Raw genomic sequence first — 21584 nt, forward strand, 5'->3', positions numbered from 1 at the left:
CTGGAGGAAAGAGGTTCTGGGCAGGTTTTGGCTTTCTAATAAAAGGGACAGAAAGCCTTCAGTATAAATGTTTCCTGGTGTTCACAGTTACATGAAGAACCTGAGGCATCACACATGGCAGGAAGAGCAAGAGTGCATCAAAGAGGCTGGCCCTGCCACTGGACAAATGTCAACAGACACTACATTCACATTTCTATTTTTAAGACAGTATAAATAAAGCTGATATGGTTTGACCCTGTGACCCCACCCAAGTTTCATCTTAAATTGCAATCCTCACATGTCCCTGGGAGAGGCCTGGTGGGAGGTGATTGAATCATGGGAGTAGATGTCACCCTTGCCGTTCTTGTGACAGTGAATTCTCATGAGATCTGGTTGTTTGAAAGGGTGTGGCACTTCCTGCTTCATGCTGTCTCTCTCTGCTGCTGCCGTGAGAAGACAAGTCTTGCTTTCCCTTCGCCTTCTACCATGATTGTAACTTTCCTGAAACCCCAAGTCACGATTCCTTCCAGGCTTGCGGAGCTGTGAGTCAAACCTCTTTTCTTCATAAATCACCCAGTTTCAGATAGTTCTTTACAGCAGTGTGAAACAGATTAATACAAAGGCTAAACCTACTCACAAACAAAGGATACTTCTAACTCAAATACCAAGTAAATGATCTTACTATTAATCTGGGTAGTTGATTGATAAAGAATTAGTTTCTATTTTTTCACATATCTCTTACAATCACATACTACTTTTAATATTTTCTTTATACTTCAAATTCTCACATCTTATGCCAGAAATTCAGTTAGTGCCTTTATTTGTCATTAGAGCAATGGTGAAAGAGTATTTCATTAATTAAATTAAATCAGTTAAATTTAAATTGATTAAATTTAAATTGATTAAAACTGAATGTGTCTATGCCTGGTGACTACCATATTGGACGGCAGAGACTACAGCAGCTAAGGGAGAGCAGTCTAAGTTCACTCTGACCATCACTTTCAGACTAAATTTTAGATTTCGTTGTCCCTGGTGCCTTCCTGTCTAGCCAAATTGGCACATATAATTCAGACTTAAGTTTCTAAAGCACTAGGTGATTTCATCTGGTTGTGCAAAAGCTGTGTGGGATACTCATGAATTAATCAATTAAATTTCAGCTTCTAATATTGACAAGCAAAATTCTTCATAACTTAGACTTTCTTTGTCTCCTACAGTTCCTCCATATGTATGTTTACTTTCACCAAAATGGTATACTCACTGTGTTCTAATACATTCATAATTTTCTTTCCTGTTCACGGTGATTTTACCACCTGTGATGTCCTACATGCATCCCTAGGTCAAATTTAAAAGTTTTGTTATCTTAACAATATTAATTCTCTGATTTATAGACATGAAAGGTGTTTGCATTTATTTAAGTCATCTTTAATTTTTCTAAATAATCTATCATTGATTCCAGCATAAACATATTTCAGTTCCTTTGTTAAATTTATTCATAAGAATTTTTGTTAAATGTATTCAAAGTATGTTATTCTTTTTTGATGCTTATCGAGTCATTTCCTTGATTTATTTTCATCTTGCTTATTACTAGTTTATAGGAAAATAATTGAATTTTATATATTGATGGTATCTGCACTCCCATGTTCATTGCAACATTAGTCACAATAGCCAAACTAAGTATCTCTCAATGGATAAATTGATAAAGAAAATCAGCCGGGCACAGTGGCTGACACCTGTAATCCCAGCACTTTGGGAGGCCCAGGTGGGCAAATCACCTGAGGTCAGGAGTTCGAGACTAGTCTGACCAACAATGAGAAACCCCATCTCTACTAAAAATACAAAATTAGCCAGGCATATTGACACATGCCTGCAATCTCAGCTATTTAGGAGGCTGAGGCAAGACAATAGTTTGAACCCAGGAGGTGAAGATTGGGGTGAGCCAAGATTGCACCATTGCACTCCAGGCTGGAAAACAAGAGTGAAACTCCATCTCAAAAAAAAAAAAAAAAAAAAAAAGGCAAAGAAAATCTAGTATATATACAAAAACATTATTATTTAGCCTTTAAAAGGAAGGAAATCTTGTCATTTGCAACAATGTAGGCGAACCTTAAAATAAGCCAGGTGCGGAAAGATAAATGCTGCATACTTTTACTGATATGTGTAATCTGTAGAGAGTTGAACTCAGAAGTGGAGGAGAGTGGTGATTACCAGGGACTGAGAGAGGGCAGGGAGGAGGAGATGGTTGGTCAAAGGATAAAAACTGTAAAAAAAAAAAAAAAAATAGTGCTTTGTATGATTTCATCATTTTAAATTTACTGAAGGCTTTTTTTTTTTTTAACTTTTTTAATGTTATTTTACTTTTTAGAGATGAAATCTGACTATGTTTCCCAGGCTGGTCTCCTGCTCCTGGGCTCCAGGGATCCTTCCCCTTCAGTCTCTGGATTAGAGACACCCTGCTCCAGCGAGGCTTGTTTTATTGCTGAGCACATGGTCTGTACTGGAGAATGTTCCATGTGTGCTTTAAAATAAGATGTATTATGCTCTTGTTGAATGGAGTGTACTATGAACGTCTGTTCTAGTTGCTGTATAGAATTTCGTTAAGTTTTACAGACCTTTGTTGATATTTTGCCTTGTTGTTTCTATCCATTATTAAAAGTGAAGTATTGAAATATTTGATTATTGCCAAATTGTGTATTTCTTCCTCAATTATGTCTGGTTTCCTCATGAAGTTTAGGGCTTTGTTTTTAGGTGCATACATCCTTCTAATTCCCAGTGGGTAGAAACTTTTATAATAAAATATTCCTCTTATGTCTAGAAACTTCTTTTAATAGTGATTTCATCTGATGTTATTTATATTCACCAGAGCTCTCTTTTGGTTCCTGGTTTCCTACAAGAACCAGAGAACACATTTATATATCTTTTCCATCTTTTTACTTGAAACTTACATGTATTTTTGTACCTAAAGTGAGTATCCCGTAGACAAAGTATAGTGAGATCTTGTTTTGTGTGCTTGTTTTTTAAAACACAAACTGAAAATTTTTTCTTTTTTCTTTTTTTTTTTTTTTTTTTTTGAGACGGGGTCTCACTCTATCACCCAGATTGTAGTGCAGTGGCCCTGTCTTGGCTCACTGTGACCCCTACCTCTCGGGTTTAGAGGATTCTCCTGCCTTGGCCTTCTGAGTAGCTGGGATTATGTGTGTGTGTCACCATGCCCAGCTAATTTGTTGTATTTTTAGTAGAGACAGGTTTTTACCATGTTGGCCAGGCTGGTCTCAAACTCCTGACCTCAGATAATCCATCTGTCTCAGCCTCCCAAAGTGCTGGGATTACAGGCATGAGCCACCATGCCCAGCAATTTCTGTCCTCTGATCAAATTTTTAGACTAACTTTAAAGTTAATGTATTTCTCTGAGTCAGCTCCCTAAGCAGGAAGAAGTACATTTTTGCAAAATTTATGACTACCAAGTGTATATTGTATACTAGTGCTGCTTAATATTACAGCTAAACAACTGTTCTATTTTTGTTTTCTTTGCTATTATAGGAAATCTTGAACCTATTTTGTTTTTGATGTTATGCAACAAAGTGATATGAACTTTAAACGATATTATTATAAAGTAGATGCTGTTTTTACTCTCCAGCCGGGATAGTGTAACATCTGTCTCAACTTTCCTTGCACAAAACAATATTAAAAATGTGCTTTGAGGATGAAAATAGCTGCTATAAAGGCTTAACAAGTCAATGCCGGATTTTTTTCGAAACACCTGTCATCACATATAATATATGTTTTTCCCTACAAATTTTCATTCTGATTTATTGCTTCTTAGTTACTGAATATTGATTCCCCTGGCTTGCTTCTATTTTTAATGTTTGTGGATAACTAACCTCAACTACAGACTGAATTTCCGTTGGAGTCTCAGTGCGCAGTGAGGCACGCCAAGCCCAGTGTCTATGCCAAATCTCTACTCTGGAAAAGGGGCAGTGCAGCCCCCTGAGCTCCGTGATACTCCTAGACATACCCATTATCTGTCCTAGCTTTTCTACTCCACAGGTAATTGGGGATTTTGTGCCAGTATGTTTGTTGTACGTCTGAGATTTGCATGTGTGTTTTGTGGGGCAGTGTTGAACCTAGTGGTTTGTTGATGCTATCCAAAAGAAACAAGCTCACATTGATCCCTAATCCCAGTTGTTGGAAACTTAAAACTGTAACTTCATTGTAGTTCAACATCAACAAGACAGCACTTTTCTGCTTTTGTAGTTTCATGATTATACTATTTAAATGACAGTAACAGAGGTCTTTTCTTTCTTTCCTTTTTTTTTTTTTTTTTTTTTTTTGGTCTAGTTTATCTTAGTGTCATTTCTTTTGCAAAAAAAAATATTTGAAGATGGCAACAGTGTCGCCGGTGACCTCCCAAAATTACAGTTGTTTTTGAAACTACCACTGTGGCTGGTACCCATAGAGCATCTTGCTACTTGGAACACTGCCTGGGGCTTCGAGTCAGCATGACTTCATATTTAAAGGTCAGCTCAGGTTTTTGGAAGCCAAGCCACTCCATTTCGGAATGCCATCGGCAGCCCTGATGCCAGTGTGGTGTGCGGGCTCGGGTAATTTCCTAGCTGTTAACGTAATGACACATGGCTTCCAACTGCTCTTCAGTAAATGGCTTCTTCTCAAGATTCTTTACCATTCCTGGATCTCACAGGGCACACATATTTTAGTTTTAAAGCAAAAGGGAAAGGAAGAAAGAAAAAAGTCTATCTGATTGCCTAAAGGTAATTGTGTAAAAGAGCCATTCCCGCATCGTGATACAAAAAGACTCCAGCTCGTATTTCATACTGATTTCTTCCCTTTGCTCACACAGGAATCTCCAGCAGTGACAAGAAGAACACATGAATCTTTCGTCTACACTGAAGAAAGTTAGTTTATAAACACTTTCAGGAGATACATATTTTAGATGTCTAATTGATAAATTTAACATCCATTTAGTCCAATAAAATCGGCTTAGAAGACCAAAATACTCTATTGTGGCCTTCGTTACATAGAAATAGGAGGTGATTAAATAAATGAATATATTATTTATAAAATGTTCTCTTTAAGATTGCAGAAAACTCACTGAAACCATGGGAATTTTTTGAATAAAAATATAATTGGTATCTTTTCCATAGCCTACTATATTGGATATATATTTGTCAGGAGAAATGATTTTAGTTAACCTATGCAAATATAAACTGTTTTTAAGAAGAATGGAAGAGACAGCAAAAGAAAATTTAAAGAATTTATAAATGTTAGAGTTTTACAGAAACCAAGTGAGGGATTTTCACATGAAGGAAATGAGAAGATAGTACATTCCATAAAAAGAGGTATGTACTCCAAGGGACTAGGGAGAAGTCTGATTCTTGGAACAAACTACTTTAAATTTTTTTGAGACAGTTTCAATCTTGTTCAGGCTGGAGGGCAATGGAGTGATCTCCACTCACCACCACCTCTGCTCCTGTGTTCAAGCGATTCTCCTGCCCCAGCCTTCCAAATAGCCGGGACTACAAGTGCACACCATCACATCCAGCTAATTTTTGTATTTTTAGTAGAGAAGGGGTTTCCCCATGTTGGCCAGGATGGTCTCCATCTCTTGACCTTGTGATCTGCCTGCCTCAGCCTCTGGAAGTGCTGGGATTACAGGTGTGAGCCACCGTACCCGCCCACCTGCCAAACGGCAGCTTTTATCTTTTAAAACTTAGTACAATTAGAAATTGTTTTGGATTTTAAAAGGCCATGAAATATGAAACTTTTAGGACATATTACGATTTATCCTTTGAAACCTTTCTAGTAAAAATTAATTTGGATCTTGGGAATCACTCACGCATTTAAAAACAATGAAATGTATTACAAACCCTGGAAACATCTTTCCTCATTCATGATTAAAAAAACCACCAGAATATTCTCTCTAAAACGAATACAGCATTTTACAAAACAACTCTAAATACTGGGAAATGATGCCTATTTTTAAAAGTTTATTTTGTGATTGAAAAACAGTAGCGCTCTCTCTTTGAGGCGCTATCTTGGCGGCAAACTGCGTGAAATCTTTCCTCAAAGGTTTTGGTTGTCATGGTGGCTTATGTTGCTTTGGGAGGCTGAGGAAGGAGGACTGATTGAGGCCAGAAGTTTGAGATGAGCTTGGGAGAAACACAGTGAAACCCTATTTCTACCAAATTACAAAAAAAAAAAAATTAGTTGGGCATGGTGGCATGCACCTGTAGTGCCAGTTACTGAAAAGGCTGAAGTGAGACAATTGCTTGAGCCCAGGAAGTGGATGGAGGCTGCAGTGAGCTGTGATGGCACCATTGCACTGCATTCCAGCCTGGGTGACAGAGCAAGACCTTGTCTCAAAAAAAAAAAAAAAGGCGGGGGAAGGGCTTAGTACAAAGTGTCCTTTAAAAAGATCTATCAACACCACATATGAGTACTCATTTTTATATCAGATTTTGAAGGCTCTGATCACTTGACTAAATTACTTAATACTCAGTTCTGAGTATAAATAAACTTGTCAATGGGGTTCTGTGTCAAATGCTGGAAGAGAGTCCCTAAATTAGAAGAACCCCACAGGAACCCCTTTTGTAAGAGTCAGAAACAGTTTCAAGTCTGCTTATAATAAGCTCAGGTTGAATTTCAGGCTTGGCTAGCTTTCAATTTTGACATCTCGAGAATGGTAATAATGACAAGAGGAAGGCAGATATTGAGCAGTTCGGCTTTAAAGTCTCTCTCAGACAGTTTGCATTTTTCAGCCACATGCAGAACTAACAAGCTCCCTAAAATAATGAAATTCCTTAACTCACTTTTTCTTTATGTCCCAGGACTTTGAGACTAATGAAGGTTAAGATAAATGCCTTCTCAGCAAAATCTGCCAATTGCCTAGGTTATATTCTGAGAGAAGGGGGTCAGTGGGGAGAGCAGCATCACAATGTTATCACAAATGTATCACAGGCCCTTCCAGATGTTTTCGGTAAGTGCGGAACTCATTATTTCAAAATTCCTGCAGATTACAGAACCTCTCTGAATTCAAAAATCAGAGATTTTCCACAATAATCATATTTTTGTAAATATTACATGATATTCTTTTTATTTCCAGGTGTGGTATATAAAATGGAGAGCTTACAGTAAGAAATATTTCTGATGACAAAACACTTCTTATGCACTGTATTGCTTTAGTTTTGAATTATTTCAAGGTATATTAGAAAATGACAAAAGATAAAAGATCTTCAGTATATCTAAGATTAAATGAACCAAGTTGCTTAATTCAGTGGTTTCCATATCAACGACATGACTACAAGTTAAAAGTGCTGAAGTCCCAAGTGTCTCTTCCTGAGAAATTTCCCATTCAGGGCTCAAGAGCACAAAAGTTTTATTAGCGTGTCTCTGGGGAATCAGCTGGCATTCGTCTGTCTCTGCAAACTGGACAGCAGGTTCCTTTCAGCAATTCAGGACTGAGACAGGGAGCCGGGGGACAAGTCTCCACCGTACAGGTGACCTGGCCACTCTGAAAGGCAACATGCACATATCATCTCCATGTTTTTTAAAGATAAATAAATGTTTCTTATAATATACCTAATCTAATAAGCTGACTGTCTCAATATAATAAAAACTGCTCTGGATATGAGATCATTTTTGCGGGATTTCTATTCATTCTTTCTTTCTACACATTTGCAGCACAAAGAGCAAGGTTGCCCTATAAAATGTTACCTACCTTGCCATACCATATGGTAGGATATGCTGAGGAAGTTCATTCATTTCTAGAGGGCTGGAAATAATCAGCTCTCTTCAAAAAGCAAACCAAATAACGAATACTGAGCTTTTTTGAATTTATTTTGGTGGATACCATGACAACACTTTTTTATTTTTCCATAGAATTGTGTAGTTGACCAAGTACCTTTAGGCAGTGTTTATAGTGAGCAGAACTGGAGAACAATGAGAAGAACTTCAGGCCCAGCCGGGCTCAGTTTACTTGTTGACATAAACTTCCTAGCCTTGGCTCCCCCGTCCATCAGTGAACATGGAAAGGGCTCATTCGATGGCTATACTTTTTAAATCAATAATAATCAAAAGCTTCAAAATTTCACACCAGTACCTTGATCTTAAAAATATGCCTAGAATCTACTGACATAAAGTATTTTTTTTTTCTCCTTTTGAATTTTTCAAGTATGTTTCAACTGGCTGGCTGGGAGAAGTGAAATCGGGGGAGGCGAAGGCGAAAACGCGCAGCGCGAACCTCGCAGACGCAGTGGGTGCAGTCCTCCTCCGTCCAGCGCTCCCCGGCCTTCCTCGGAACCCCGTTGACATCTGTACACCCCGCCTGCCTCAGGCGTGCCTCCAGCTTGTTTATCTGAATGGGGAGGCAAAGGAGAGAAGTCTGGGAATCGAAGCGAAGAGCAACAAAGCCGATCAATAACGTGATCTGATGAAACGTTCTATTCTGTAAGCACACACCTAGAAGGCAAACGAAACTTCAAAGCCTACATAATTTTTTAACATTTTTCCCCGGAACTTAATGAGCTTGAATCATTCAGTGTCCAAACTAATAAACAGTTTTGTAGGTGTGAAAAAATACTGAACACAGACCTAGACTCTGAAACAGTTAATTTCTAAAGGAAGGAAAATTAAATGAGTGAAATTACGTATTTGGAAAATCTTCTCAATAAACATAAATGTAAATTCAACTAAAAAGTATTTTATTTATTTTTGTCCCCCAAGTGGTTATAAAATAACAACTATTTAACAAATATTTATTAAATAAAGATGAAAGCAAGCAAACCAGGGTCTCTCTGACTTTACAATTTGGTAGAAAGTCCACTAAACCACAGCTGTAAGCCATTAGATAATGAGGGTCTTTAGGAATCCCAAGGGGTACAGGAGGGAAGTTGATATGGTCTGGCTGTGTGTCCTCAGTCAATCTCATGTTGAATTGTAATTCCAAATGCTGGGGGAGGGAGCTGGTGGGAAATGACTGAATCTGGGGGGACAGATTTCCCCCATGCTGTTCTCGTGATAGTGAGTTCTCATGATGGTTTAGAAGTACGTGGCACTTCCTCCCTCATTTGCTCTCTCTCTCTCCTGTTGCCATGTGAAGAAGGTACTTCTTCTCCTTTGCCTTCCACCATGACTGTAAGCTTCATGAGGCCTCCGCGTCATACTTCCTGTTAACGCTATGGAACTGTGAGTTAATTAAAACTATTTTCTTCATAAATTACCCAGTGTCAGTTACTTCTTTACAGCAGTGTGAGCATGAACTGACATGGAACCCACACTCGGTTCTGCCTCAGGAAATGAGGGGAGACCTTGTATTATGGACTGAACTGTGTTCCCCCAAAATTCATAAGTTGAAGCTCTGATCTCCAGTGGGACTATATTTGGACATAGGAACTCTAAGGATGTAATGAAGGTTAAATGAGGTCATGGGAGTGGAGCTCTAACCCAATAGCATTGGCCTCCTTGTAAAAAGAGGAAGAGATACCAGACATGCTCACATAGGGAATGCTTTGTGAGGACACAGAGCGATGGTCACCATCAGGAAGCCAAGAAGTGAGCCCTTGAAAGAAACTGTCCCTACTGACACCTTGATCATGAAATTCCAGCCTCCAGACTGTGAAAAAATAAGCTGTTTATGTTACCTATTCTCTTGTATTCTGTAATGGTATCTGAGCAGGCTAATATACCTTATATGGAAAAAAAGCATGTGAGTTGTGAAAGATGACCATGTCTTTCAGGAGAACAAGCAGGGAAAAGGTATTTCAGGCCAGTGGAAAAAAATGTACGTATGTGTTAAAGCATGGGCACCACAAACTGATCATTATTCCAGAAATGTAAGGTTTTCTCCCCTCCATTGCTGGGGAGATCCACAAAGAACGTGTTAATGGGAATTGAGGTGGGGTGAATGGGCAGCAAAGAAAATTAGGATATTAAAAGTTACATAAATTAATTAAGTACAGTCTCCAGGCAATGGGAAATAAAATCACAACCATCACTCCAGTGGTAACATGAAGGATCACTGGTGAGAAACTAGCAAGGTGACCCATATGGGCCTTACTGAGGAAGGAGGGAGTGAGACTCAGAAGAGTTGTGTAGCAGCTAGAGCAGATTGAATAGATGTGGGTTGAGTGAGAAGAGAAGAGTCTAAAATAGTTCTAAAGAAGTTCCAGTTTTCATCAGGCGCATAAAGGACGAGATGATACTCACCAAGACATTGTTCTAGAAAATACAATCTAAAGGAGCGATAATGTATAAAGAAATTAAACATTTTTAACTGAAAGAAATTTTTAAGCATAATGGAAATAACAATTTTTACAAAAGAAGAGTTTACATCCAAGAATACTGGATGACTTGTGTAAGTTATAGCTGCATTTTCATGGGTTGAATTTTGCCTCCACCAAAAATTTATCTGATGGAGTCCTCACACCCTCTACCCTAGAATGTGGCCATATTTGGAGATAGGGACCATATAGAGACAATTAAGGTAAACTGAGCTCTCTAAGATGAGTCCTAATCCAGTATGACTGATGTACATATAGAACAATGAGACTGGCACCTGGATACACACAGAGAGAAGACCATAACAAGATGCAAGGAGAAGGCAACCACCTTCAAGCTGAGAAGAGAGGCCTCCAAAGTCAAGCCTGCCAACACCTTGATCTCAAACTTCTACATTCCAGAACTGTGATAAAATAAAATTTATTTTGTTGAAGCCACCTAATGTGTGGTATTTAACAGAGTATACCTAGAAAACTAATGCAAACACCACTAGCTATAGACCCAATATCTTCAAATGACTTTACTATACATGTGAATCATACTGGATCTATCCATTAACAAGTGTTCTTGCCAGGTTTTTCTGATCACTGTTATTTGGTTGGAGATTGCATCATAATGTCAAACACTGACTAAGGTGGTATCTATGACAAAATTATTGTGCCCAAGACAACTTTTGAGTAAACAGCTGACCAAACTGGATGGCTGAATCAGAAAAGTGATTATTTATTTTTAAACAGTTATTGAGCATCTGCTCTTTGCGAGAGTCTTAGCTAGGCCTAAAGGAGACTCAAATGATAATAAGCTAGGGTTTCTATTCTTATGAGTCTGCAGTCTGGCAGGGAAGAGTGAATTTGTACAAAAAAATAAATATGGTGCAAGCCCAGATGTGTGCCATAAGAGTGCACACACATGAGAGTTCAAGGAAAAACAAATTATTTTTAGAAATATGGGACGAGAAAGGTAGTTCTCAGGGAAGAATTTACAAAATAAGCAGTACTTGAGTTAGGCAGAATAAAGGTTGTATTTGGATCTGACAGCGTATATGCACATGAGGTTATAGAATGGGGGAAGGGAAAAGACATTTTAACTAGAGAGAAAATGTATAAATGAAGTAAAAAAAAAAGAGGGGGAAGCTGAACAGCATTTCAGCTGGGGTAGCACATAACACACAAGAAATGGGTTTTATGGAAAATCAATTAAAACATGGGCTAGGACTACATTGTAAAGATCCTTAAATAACATGAACTCAGACTTCACTGAGAAAACAAAAAGTCTTGATGTGAAAGAATTTTGATTCTGTAAATTCTTTTCACCACTTTGTAGTAGGATAGTAGGATTGGATCTCAGAAGATAATTTAGCTTCAGTGCCTACCTTGGGCAGTGGCATCCACCCATTCATTACCCAACAGATATACATACACTAATAAGCTAACAAGACTTGATCCCTGACTTTAGCTGGGCAGTGAGAATGGAGAAAATGATAAGATAAATACTACAATGCAGGCTGGAATGACAGGGCTTCACAAGGACCAGATAGAAACCAAATAATCCATTGCTTAAGTGGGTTCATGGGTTTGAGGTATGCAAATCAGAAAAAAAATCTCTGAAGATATTAATGAGTATGTCCTAGCAGACAGTAGGACACACAGAAAACTTTTATTTCCAAAAGTACTAGGAAAATGTGTATCTATTCTGAACTTCAGGCACTTAGAACAGTAAAGCTATTTCTAATTTGAATAAAATTACAAATTAATAAATTATTTAAGGGAAATAGTTCTTGGTTCTTGTTTTTTGTTGTTTTGAGACAGTCTCATTTTGTCACCCAAGCTGAAGTACAGTGGCATGATCATGGCTCACTGTATCCTCAACCTCCAGGGCTCAAGTGATACCAGCACTTCAGCCTCCCAAGTAGCTGGAACCACAGGTGCACGTCATCATCTCCAGCTAATTTTTGTTAGTTCTGTTGTTTTGTAAATATGGGGTCTCGCTATGCTGCCCAGGCTGATCTTGAACTCCCGAGCTCAAGTGATCCTCCTGTCTTGGCTTCCCAAAGTGCTGGGATTACAGGCATAAACCACCACATCCTACCCTAAGAAGGGAAATAAATAGTTTAAGAATCTTGTATGTACCATAAATAGAAGAAATACAGTACATGGCAGTTTTATTCCAGGCTTAACTACAAAGCCTTGATAATGAAAGGATGTAACTTTCCTTTTCCTATCACCCCACGTGTTCATTGTTAGTATATAAAAACGCCATTGATTTTGTATATGTTTATCTTGGGTTCACCTTGTATCCTACAACCTTGCTCAACTCATTTATTCATTTTAGGGGTATTTTCATCGGTTCCTTGAGATTTTCTATGCAGGTAGCTGTATCATCTGAAAATAGTTTTATTTCTTCCTTTTCAATCTATAGGCCTTTTCCTTTCCTTGACTTATTGCACTGGCAAGAACTTCCAGCATTAAGTTGCACGGAGTTGTGAGAATGGACATCTTTGCCTCACTTGCAGTATCCTGCAATTTTAGGGAGAAAGCATTCAAGCATTCACCATTCAGCATGTAAATGGCAGAGTGTTGCTTCCCTTTTGCTGCTTGCAACATGTTTTTCTTTTTATTTTGTTTTCAGAAGTGTGACTATGATGCACCTTGGTGAGCATTTCTTTGGAACTGCCCTCGCCCTCTCTCTTCTTTCCATCCAAGACTTGGATGACATAAATGTTGGATGTTGGATTATAATCCCACAGGCCTCTGAGGCTCTGCTCATCTTGTTTTTGTATACGCTGTCTCTGTTGCTAAGAATGTATAATTGCTAGTCCTCTATCTTCCAGTTCACTGCTTCTTTCCACTCTGATCTCTATTCCATGTTGAGCCCATCTACTGATCTTTTTTATTTCTGTTCTTGTAGTTTTCAGTTCCAAAATTTCCATCTGGTTTCTCTCTGGGCCTTGTCTTATTCTGATGTAATTTTTCATCCATTTTTCATTTGTTTCCAAGTGTGTTCGAAATTGCTCATTGAAGCATTTATTACGACTGCCTTAAAATCTTTTTCAGATAACTGCAACATCTCTATCACTTCTGTGTTGACTGTCTTTTTTTCATTCCAATTGGAATCTTCTTGGCACTTGGTATGATGAATAATTTCCTGTTGAAGTCTGGAGGCTTTGGATCTTACTGAAGCCTTCTGTTTTAGGTGTTTTCCTCTGAAACTGCTCTGGCATGGGAAGAGGGGTCCCACTGCCCTCCACATTGTTACTGCCATGTGAGAGCAGAAGTCCGGCTTCCCTTCTTGGCCTCTGTTGAACACACAAAGGGGTTCTCTTTATTACTGCTGGGTGGAGATGGGGCTCTGGCTCCCTGTCAGGTCTTCTCTTTCCCCTCCTGGGTGGGAGGTGTACTATTCTGAGACTCCTCCCACACAGCCTCCAGGCACCTCAGGATAGAGAGGGGCAAGGCAGCCTCGTCACACCCTGGAAAATGGAGAGCACCTGCAGCCTCCACTAGCCATTCTCTGCAACCACCCACTGGATTGGGAGGGGAGCCTCATTCCGGGTGGCTGAGGACGGAAGCCCAGGTTCCCCGCAACCCGAAGCTTTTGAGTGCATTTATCTGGCAGGGTGAAACCCTGGTTTCCTACTTGGCTTTCTTGGACAGCAGCCTCAAGGGGTTCTAGGTACCTCAGTATAGCCTGGGGAGGATGAAAGCTGCCTCTTCACTTGGCCTTTGCTGATATCTTGCTGGAGGTGGGGGCCACAGTTTCTTCTGTGGTGTTTGGCTGGGGTAGCGTGGTTACTGTCTGGAAGTTACCTGTATTGCTGGGCCCCCCCTTTTCTGGCCTGCTGTCTGGAGGGACTTAGGTTTTGTTGGGCCTTTATTCTGGGTCTGTTGAAGTGCTCAGGTTGCTGGCTTCTTCAGCTTCAAGTCTGAGCTACGTGAGGAAAAATTGCCGAGAAAAGAGCATCACATTGCTCCTGGAGCCCAAGGTCCCTGGTCAGCCTCCTTTCTTGCTCTTCACCATTCTGAGTCATCGTATATTTGTTTTACACGTGATACCCAGGGGTTGCAGCTGTCTATGTTATAATCAAGAAGCGGCTGGGCACAGTGGCTCATGCCTATAATCACAGTACTCTGGGAGGCTGAGACAGTTGTCCAGTACTTTGGGAGGATCGCTTGAAGCAATCATATTTAAGGGGCTTATAGTTTGCAAAGTTCTTCTGTTCTAGAATCTCTATGAAGCCTCACAATAGCTCTGAAGGTCAGATGAGGATACGGTACTTGTTCTGAATGACTAAATAAACTGACTGGGCCAGACCAATAGTGAGGGCAGAACTTCCTGATGGCAGACCCCGGGCTCAGTCCATCCTCCTATAGTACTTTCTGCTTTCAAGGCTTTGATGCTGTGAAGAAAAGCATATACCTCACAGTGACATTACTGTCTAAGAAGCAGATAGCTTGGCACCATGCCTTGAAAGAAATCAGACATATTTTTTAATAAAAACGTCTACATTGCTCTTTCTACTACAACTCTTTTTTCTTCTGGTTGATTCATCGCCAAGTTTTTGAAAAAATGAAATAAGGCATGAACCAGAACAACTGACAAGATAAGTAAAAGTATAGCAGGGTGTGGGAATGTTGGTTTCTGTAACTTTGTCAGAAAGAACGAACAGTAATTCCGAAGAAGCTTCTTTGACTCCACTCCAAGAAAAATTGATATGAAAAGTATATGTCGTACTGTTAAAAATGATCTCCATCGGTGGAGATGAAGCAGGCATCAAGCTCACAGTTATCCAGAAAGTTGGTGGCGAGGCACTCGGGAGCACTGAGCGGAGCCACTGCCGACCAAATTCATGCCCATCAGAGCCCTGAGCATTAGGTAGAGAGGATAAGACTCTCTGCCTGTTGAAGTGTGAGTTTTCTTAACGCCTCCTTTTGTAACTCAATTCTTATTACAATACTACTTTCTACTGACGCAGTAGCTCACATCCTTAATCCCAGAACTTTGAGAGGTCAAGGTGAGGGAATCACTTGAGGCCAGGAGTTCGAGACTAGCCTGGCCAACATGGCAAAACCCCGTTTCTACTAAAAACACAAAAATTAGCTGAGTGTAGTGACTGGTGCCTGTAATCCCAGCTACTCAGGACGCTTAGGTACGGGAATCAATGAACCCAAGAGACAGAGGCTACAAGTGAGCTGGGATTGTGCCACTGCACTTCAGCCAGGACAACAGAACAAGACTGTTTCTTTAAAAAAACAAAAGTAAACACAGAAAGAAAAAAAAAAAGCAATACAACTCCCTGTATAGGTTCCTATTATTCTGATACTGTGCTGTAATTGTGCAGTTACTGGACAGATATGTCTAGCTATTCCAAGGCATAGAGTAAGGACAAACCTGCTCCCTGAGTGCTGTGATGGTTTCCTGAATTTCCGCGGCAAACTTGCTGAAATCCTGGTAGAACTTTGTTTTTGCCGGGAGTGCCACATTTCTAGCATCTTCACCCACATACATTTTATCTTGTTGCCTGTTTATAACAAGAAGCAAATAAAATGCTGAAAAGTAAAAGTTGTGTGAGAATTTTAAAATATCATCAAATCTTCGGTCATTTGACATGAACAAGGCATTGTGACTGGTGTTCTGTGTGGTCATGAAAGGAAAACAGTGTGAGTGGGATTAGAAATTAAAATTAAATGGCATGTGAAATCGTAATCCAGAGTGTCACATCTACTTCACGTAATTTATCTAAAATGATAAGAAAGTACTTCTTATGACATAAACGGAATGTCATGTTATATTACGTATACATTTGATATATTATTTAGATCTTAAAGTATGTCTTCTGCTAATGAAATCCTCATTGCACTTTAAACAGTGAAAGAGCAGTAACAAATTTAATACAAAGTGTTATGCAGTAGCCAGGTAGGAAAGTTGCTTTCTCTATTATAAATTCATGGCAAGAACTAAAGTAAGGTAAGGATATTATAAGTGATGAAAATCTGACTTTAAACCTGATGAAAAATAGCTTGCTGTTGTTGATAATGAAAGGATATAAGGAAACCTTGGGTTGAATTAAGATATGTTTCTTAAGAGTTTGCTGCGGTTTTCAAAAAAACAGAAGTGAATAACCAGTTTGGGAATGGAAATGAAAATTCCTTCTATCTACAATTATGATGTATTGTTAAAATATTTTTAGATAGATTTGATTTATTAGGCATGATATCTGTGTTTCAAGTTTTCAGGGTTTTTTCCCAAATGTAAAAAGTTGGTGTTGAACGATGAGAACACATGGACTCAGGGAGAGGAGCATCACACACTGGGGGCAGTTGTGGGTGTAGGGGAAAGACAGTGGGGGTGGTGAGGGAGGGGAGGGTGGGGAGGAATAACATGGGAAGAAATGCCAGATATAGTGTGCACTTAAAGTGAAAAAAAAAGTTGTTCCTTGTGAAGAAACTATTATAACTTTCAAAATTGTTCTACTTTATTCTATTTGAAGTATGTCTTCCATTGTTTACTAAGAAAATGGCTTACCAGAAACAGTACATTCTATGAGCTTGTAAAGCAATGTATAAATCAGAGGCATGTTATAGAGCTTACAGCAATCAAGGAATTTAAAAGGAGAAATATGAGAGAATAACAAAAGTTACCAACAGCAGTGGCTTAGTTACTGGATAACTGCATGCCCTGTGAGACACTGTGAACACTGTGAATCAATATTGATGCCATGCCAGGTTCTATACAGCACTGTGTTAAAATGGTTTAAATGTACAAGTGTTGTTAGGGACACCGTTAATGCAAATGATTGGACCCTGTTACTTTCATAACGCTCTCTCCTGTAAATCTTCAGTGTCTAATCCAAGATATATAATCCTGAAGAAGCCTGAATGAGCGTATGAAGATATAACCGAGTCAAAAGACCACATGTGGGCACATAGGGAAGCGGCTGATGGTGAGCCCAGATGTTGTGGAGTAGCACGATATGAACAATTTAACAAGTGTGTGTGGGTATGGCCCACGCGTCAGGCATTACGCTCAGGCAGATGGGTGCAGGATGTGGGGGTGCTGCCATTAGGCGCCTCACATTCTTTCAGAACAGAACAGTTGGTGAACAAGCAAGACATCTAACATCTGCATTTGGAAGACAAGTAAGAGGGACAACCTTGTCCTTATAGGCAACAACGCTACATTTTAAGCTTTACTGATGTGCAACTGATACGTACAAAACCACATACACTTAATGTCCATATTTTGATGAGTTTGGACATGTGCATATACGCCTCTGACACTGTAGAGTAATAAATACGCATATATTCACCACCTCCAAAAATGTCCCTATGTTTTTTCATGTGTGCATGTGATTTGTTTTGGTTATTTGTTTTTACGATGACACTTAAATATGAGAGCTATCTTCTCAACATCTTTGAAAGTGTACAGTACCATATATCAACTACGGGTACTAGGTTGGACAGTGAATCTCTGGAACTTGTTTGTCTTGCATAAGAAAAACTCTTTACTCACTAAGCAACGATTCTCCATTTCTTCCTCCTCCTAGCCCCTGGCAACCACCATCCTATTCTCTGCCTCTTTGAGTCCAACTACTTTAGATACCTCGTGTAAACAGAATCATGTGATATCTTTCTTTTGTGACTGGGTCATTTCACTTAGCGTGATGTCCTCTAGAATTACAATGACATAGCACCTCACACCTGTTAGGATGACTATCACCAAAAAACGAAAAATAACAAATGTCAGTGAGGATTACACGTTGGTGGAAATGTGGAGTGGTGTAGTCACTGAGGAAAACAGTATGGAGACACCTCAAAAACCAACATGGAACTACCATTTCATCTAGCAATCCCACTTCTGGGTATATAGCCAAAGCAATTGAAATGACGATATCAAAGAGATGTCTGCACTCCCATGTGACCTGCAGCATTATTCATAATTGCTATGATATAGACACAATCGAAGTGTCTATCAATGGACAGGTGAAGAACACTATTGTACACTTACAAATGTGTTAAGAGGTACGATCTCATGTTAAGTGTTCTTACCCCCCCAAAAAAATAAATTAATGAAGTAAAATAAAATATATCAAAGATAGGTTTTTACCCCTCAAAACTTATATGTTATTTAAGAAGATTTGCAAAACGCAGTAAAGGATAAAAGTCATCAGTACTCAATTAAAAAATAGGGGAGGATGACCTCGATTCATAAGAATAAACTGTAATGTAATTCTTAATATTTTTACTTTATTATTTCATTTACAAATAGATTTTTTCCATAGTCAAAGTAGCACATGTTGTTTTAGAAAAAGTCATTAAAGCAGAAGTACAGAAAAAAAAAAATACCACTTAAATTCATCAGGAAAATTGATTCTTTTATCTCAAAACTTACTTTGCATTGTTGATTTCTGATTGAAAAAAACATTTAGAAAGCTCTGAAAAGTACATAATATGAAGACTAAAATCCCTGTAGTTTCAAACAAACATGAATGCATAAATAAATAAGAAGGCGATGTCTTCTGCCTGGGAGCAGAGCAGGGATGAGTCTGGGAAACAGTATAAAGAGAATCCCATGTCAGGCCCACGTAGTTAGTATCTGTTCTGTGCCAGGCAGGAGTCGAAGTGCCACTGTGCACTTTGTGTCATTCAACTGCCCAATAGTTCTGTGAGACACTTTAACTAGCCTGTGTTTCCGGTGAGAATACTGCAGCTTGGAAAACTGTGAACATGTCCACGATAGACACAGCTGTTGAACTGCACAGCTGGGATACAGATTAGGATTCAAAAAAAGAAAAAGAGCCTTGCTCTTAATGAGTACACAGTCTATTTTCCACCCATAGAGAGCGGTGGGTCATTTAAAGAATGATCAGATTTATATTTTAGACAAATTGGAAGGAGAGAAGAGAGGTAAGGAGCCCAGGTAGGAAGGTTATTGCAAAAAAATGAAAGACAAAAACCCAAGACACTGTGAATGTTGCTGTATTTCAGATTCTTACTAAAAACGTAAAACTCAACATATTGCTTATAAGAAAAGACTCTTGAATAGGGTATTGAAAGGAAGGTTTAAATTTGTGACCAAGACAGAGAAAAGAAAGGATAGAGAGGAGAGGATAAGGACGAGAAAAATAGGCACACAGAGAAAACAAAAAGTGAAATTACAACATCAGTTATACATGTGTGTGGGTTGAGGGAATTTGACCGACTCTGATCTAAACAACTATGGTACATTTAAACACAACAGAAACAATGTATAAAGGATTACTAAAGCATGTGTTGTTTTAAACCAAAACAAATCAGAGCTCTTTTTATCTTTTTATTGTCAGATTAATGACAAACTGAACTGCTAATTGTAAGGTGTGCCTTTGAGTACAAGTTTGATAAGATTGGCAGGGGCTAAAAACAAAATTAACCAATCTTCAGCCGAGGCAACATTTGGGCAGGGCTTCAGTGGGGCCACCCAGAGTATTAAGTGTTTAAAGAACAACTTAGGCCGGGCGCGGTGGCTCAAGCCTGTAATCCCAGCACTTTGGGAGGCCGAAGCGGGTGGATCACGAGGTCAAGAGATCGAGACCATCCTGGTCAACATGGTGAAACCCCGTCTCTACTAAAAATACTAAAAATTAGCTGGGCATGGTGGTGCGTGCCTGTAATCCCAGCTACTCAGGAGGCTGAGGCAGGAGAATTGCCTGAACCCAGGAGGCGGAGGTTGCGGTGAGCCGAGTTCGCGCCATTGCACTCCAGCCTGGGTAACAAGAGCGAAACTCCGTCTCAAAAAAAAAAAAAAAAAAAAAAAAAGAACAACTTAATTTTATCTCAGAAACAAGCAAAATGAGTCTTTGTGGAGGGACCTGGGTGTGGCTGTAGGAAGGACAGAAGGTAGTAATGGGTGTTGTTATACAGGCCTGTGCTTGTGGACGCCACTAGAAAGCCCTATCCCCATCACCATCTTATAAAACAAGGGAAACTGCCCTCCAGTGTGTGAGTCTGGTGCCCACCTCTGATGACACACTGGTAAAACGCTTCACCTAAATCAATGGAAAAACAGATGAAATGCCGAATAAAAGAGCCAAGTGAATGTTTCCCAACACTCAAATTATTTAAAAATGGTTCTCGGCTGGGCATGGTGGCTCAAGCCTGTAATCCCAGCACTTTGGGAGGCCGAGGCGGGTGGATCATGAGGTCAAGAGATCAAGACCATCCTGGTCAACATGGTGAAACCCCCCCCGTCTCTACTAAAAAAATACAAAAAATTAGCTGGACATGGTGGCGTGTGCCTGTAATCTCAGCTACTCAGGAGGCTGAGGCAGGAGAATTGCCTGAACCCAGGAGGCGGAGGTTGTGGTGAGCCGAGATCGCGCCATTGCACTCCAGCCTGCATACAAGAGCGAAACTCTGTCTCAAAAAAAAAAAAAAAAAAAATGGTTCTCACTAAGACTCCAACTCCTGATCACTGTTCTAATTACCTTGCAGAGAGTAGCTCCAGGAACACATAAAATGTACTTCATTTCCTTACCTTGGTATTTACAGCTCTTCGCTCTTTGCTTCGACCTTCTTTTAGAACATTCTGGAAGAATGTCCTTCATTCCTAGTTAGTGAACACACCAACTCATTCATTCATTCATTCAACCAGTTTGGGGTTTTTGTTTTTCATAAGTCTATAGACAGAGTCTCGCTCTATCTCTCAGGATGGATAGTGCCATGATCGTAATTCACGGCAACCTTAAACTTCTGAGCTCAAGGCATTTTCCGGCCTCAGCCTCCCTATAGCAGGGACCTACTAGTATATGCTACCATGCCCAGCTAATTTTTTAATTTTTTTTTTTTTTTTTTTTTTTTTTTTGAGACAGAGTTTTGCTCTTGTTACCCAGGCTGGAGTGCAATGGCGTGATCTTGGCTCACTGCAGCCTCTGCCTCCTGGATTCAGGCAATTCTCCTGCCTCAGCCTCCTGAGTAGCTGGGATTACAGGCACGCGCCACCACGACCAGCTAATTTTTTGTATTTTTAGTAGAGACAGGGTTTCACCATGTTGACCAGGATGGTCTCGATATCTTGACCTCGTGATCTACCTGCCTCGGCCTCCCAAAGTGCTGGAATTACAGGCGTGAGCCACCGCGCCCGGCTAATTTTTTAATTTAAAAAAAAATGGAGTCTCACTGTGTGACCCAGACTGGTGTCAAACTCCTGGCCTCAGGGAATCCTCCCACCTCAGCTTCCCGAATATTTGGGACCAACTCATTTAGACATAGGAGCCTTACCATTCTTCAAACACACCTCACTTCCCTTTGCTCATGTTATTCTTTCATACTGGGACTCCCCTA

The 21584-nt window shown here is 39.6% G+C and overlaps 1 protein-coding gene across 2 annotated transcripts in view; it reads right to left on the reverse strand.

The window, feature by feature from the left end:
* Positions 1-7056: 7056 nt before the first annotated feature.
* Positions 7057-21584, reverse strand: part of PXDNL (peroxidasin like) — a 379412-nt gene continuing 364884 nt past the window's right edge. For both annotated transcript variants that reach the window (XM_039464797.2, XM_039464800.2), the window contains 3 exons: positions 15658-15787; positions 8234-8347; positions 7057-7504 (listed from right to left, as the gene is read on the reverse strand). In XM_039464797.2, the coding sequence (XP_039320731.2) occupies positions 7373-7504; positions 8234-8347; positions 15658-15787 (376 nt within the window). In that variant the 3' untranslated portion in view covers positions 7057-7372. The remainder of the gene's footprint in view (positions 7505-8233; positions 8348-15657; positions 15788-21584) is intronic.

This window comes from Saimiri boliviensis, chromosome 15, assembly GCF_048565385.1.
Source record: "Saimiri boliviensis isolate mSaiBol1 chromosome 15, mSaiBol1.pri, whole genome shotgun sequence".
In the NCBI taxonomy this organism is placed as follows: Eukaryota; Metazoa; Chordata; class Mammalia; order Primates; family Cebidae; genus Saimiri; species Saimiri boliviensis.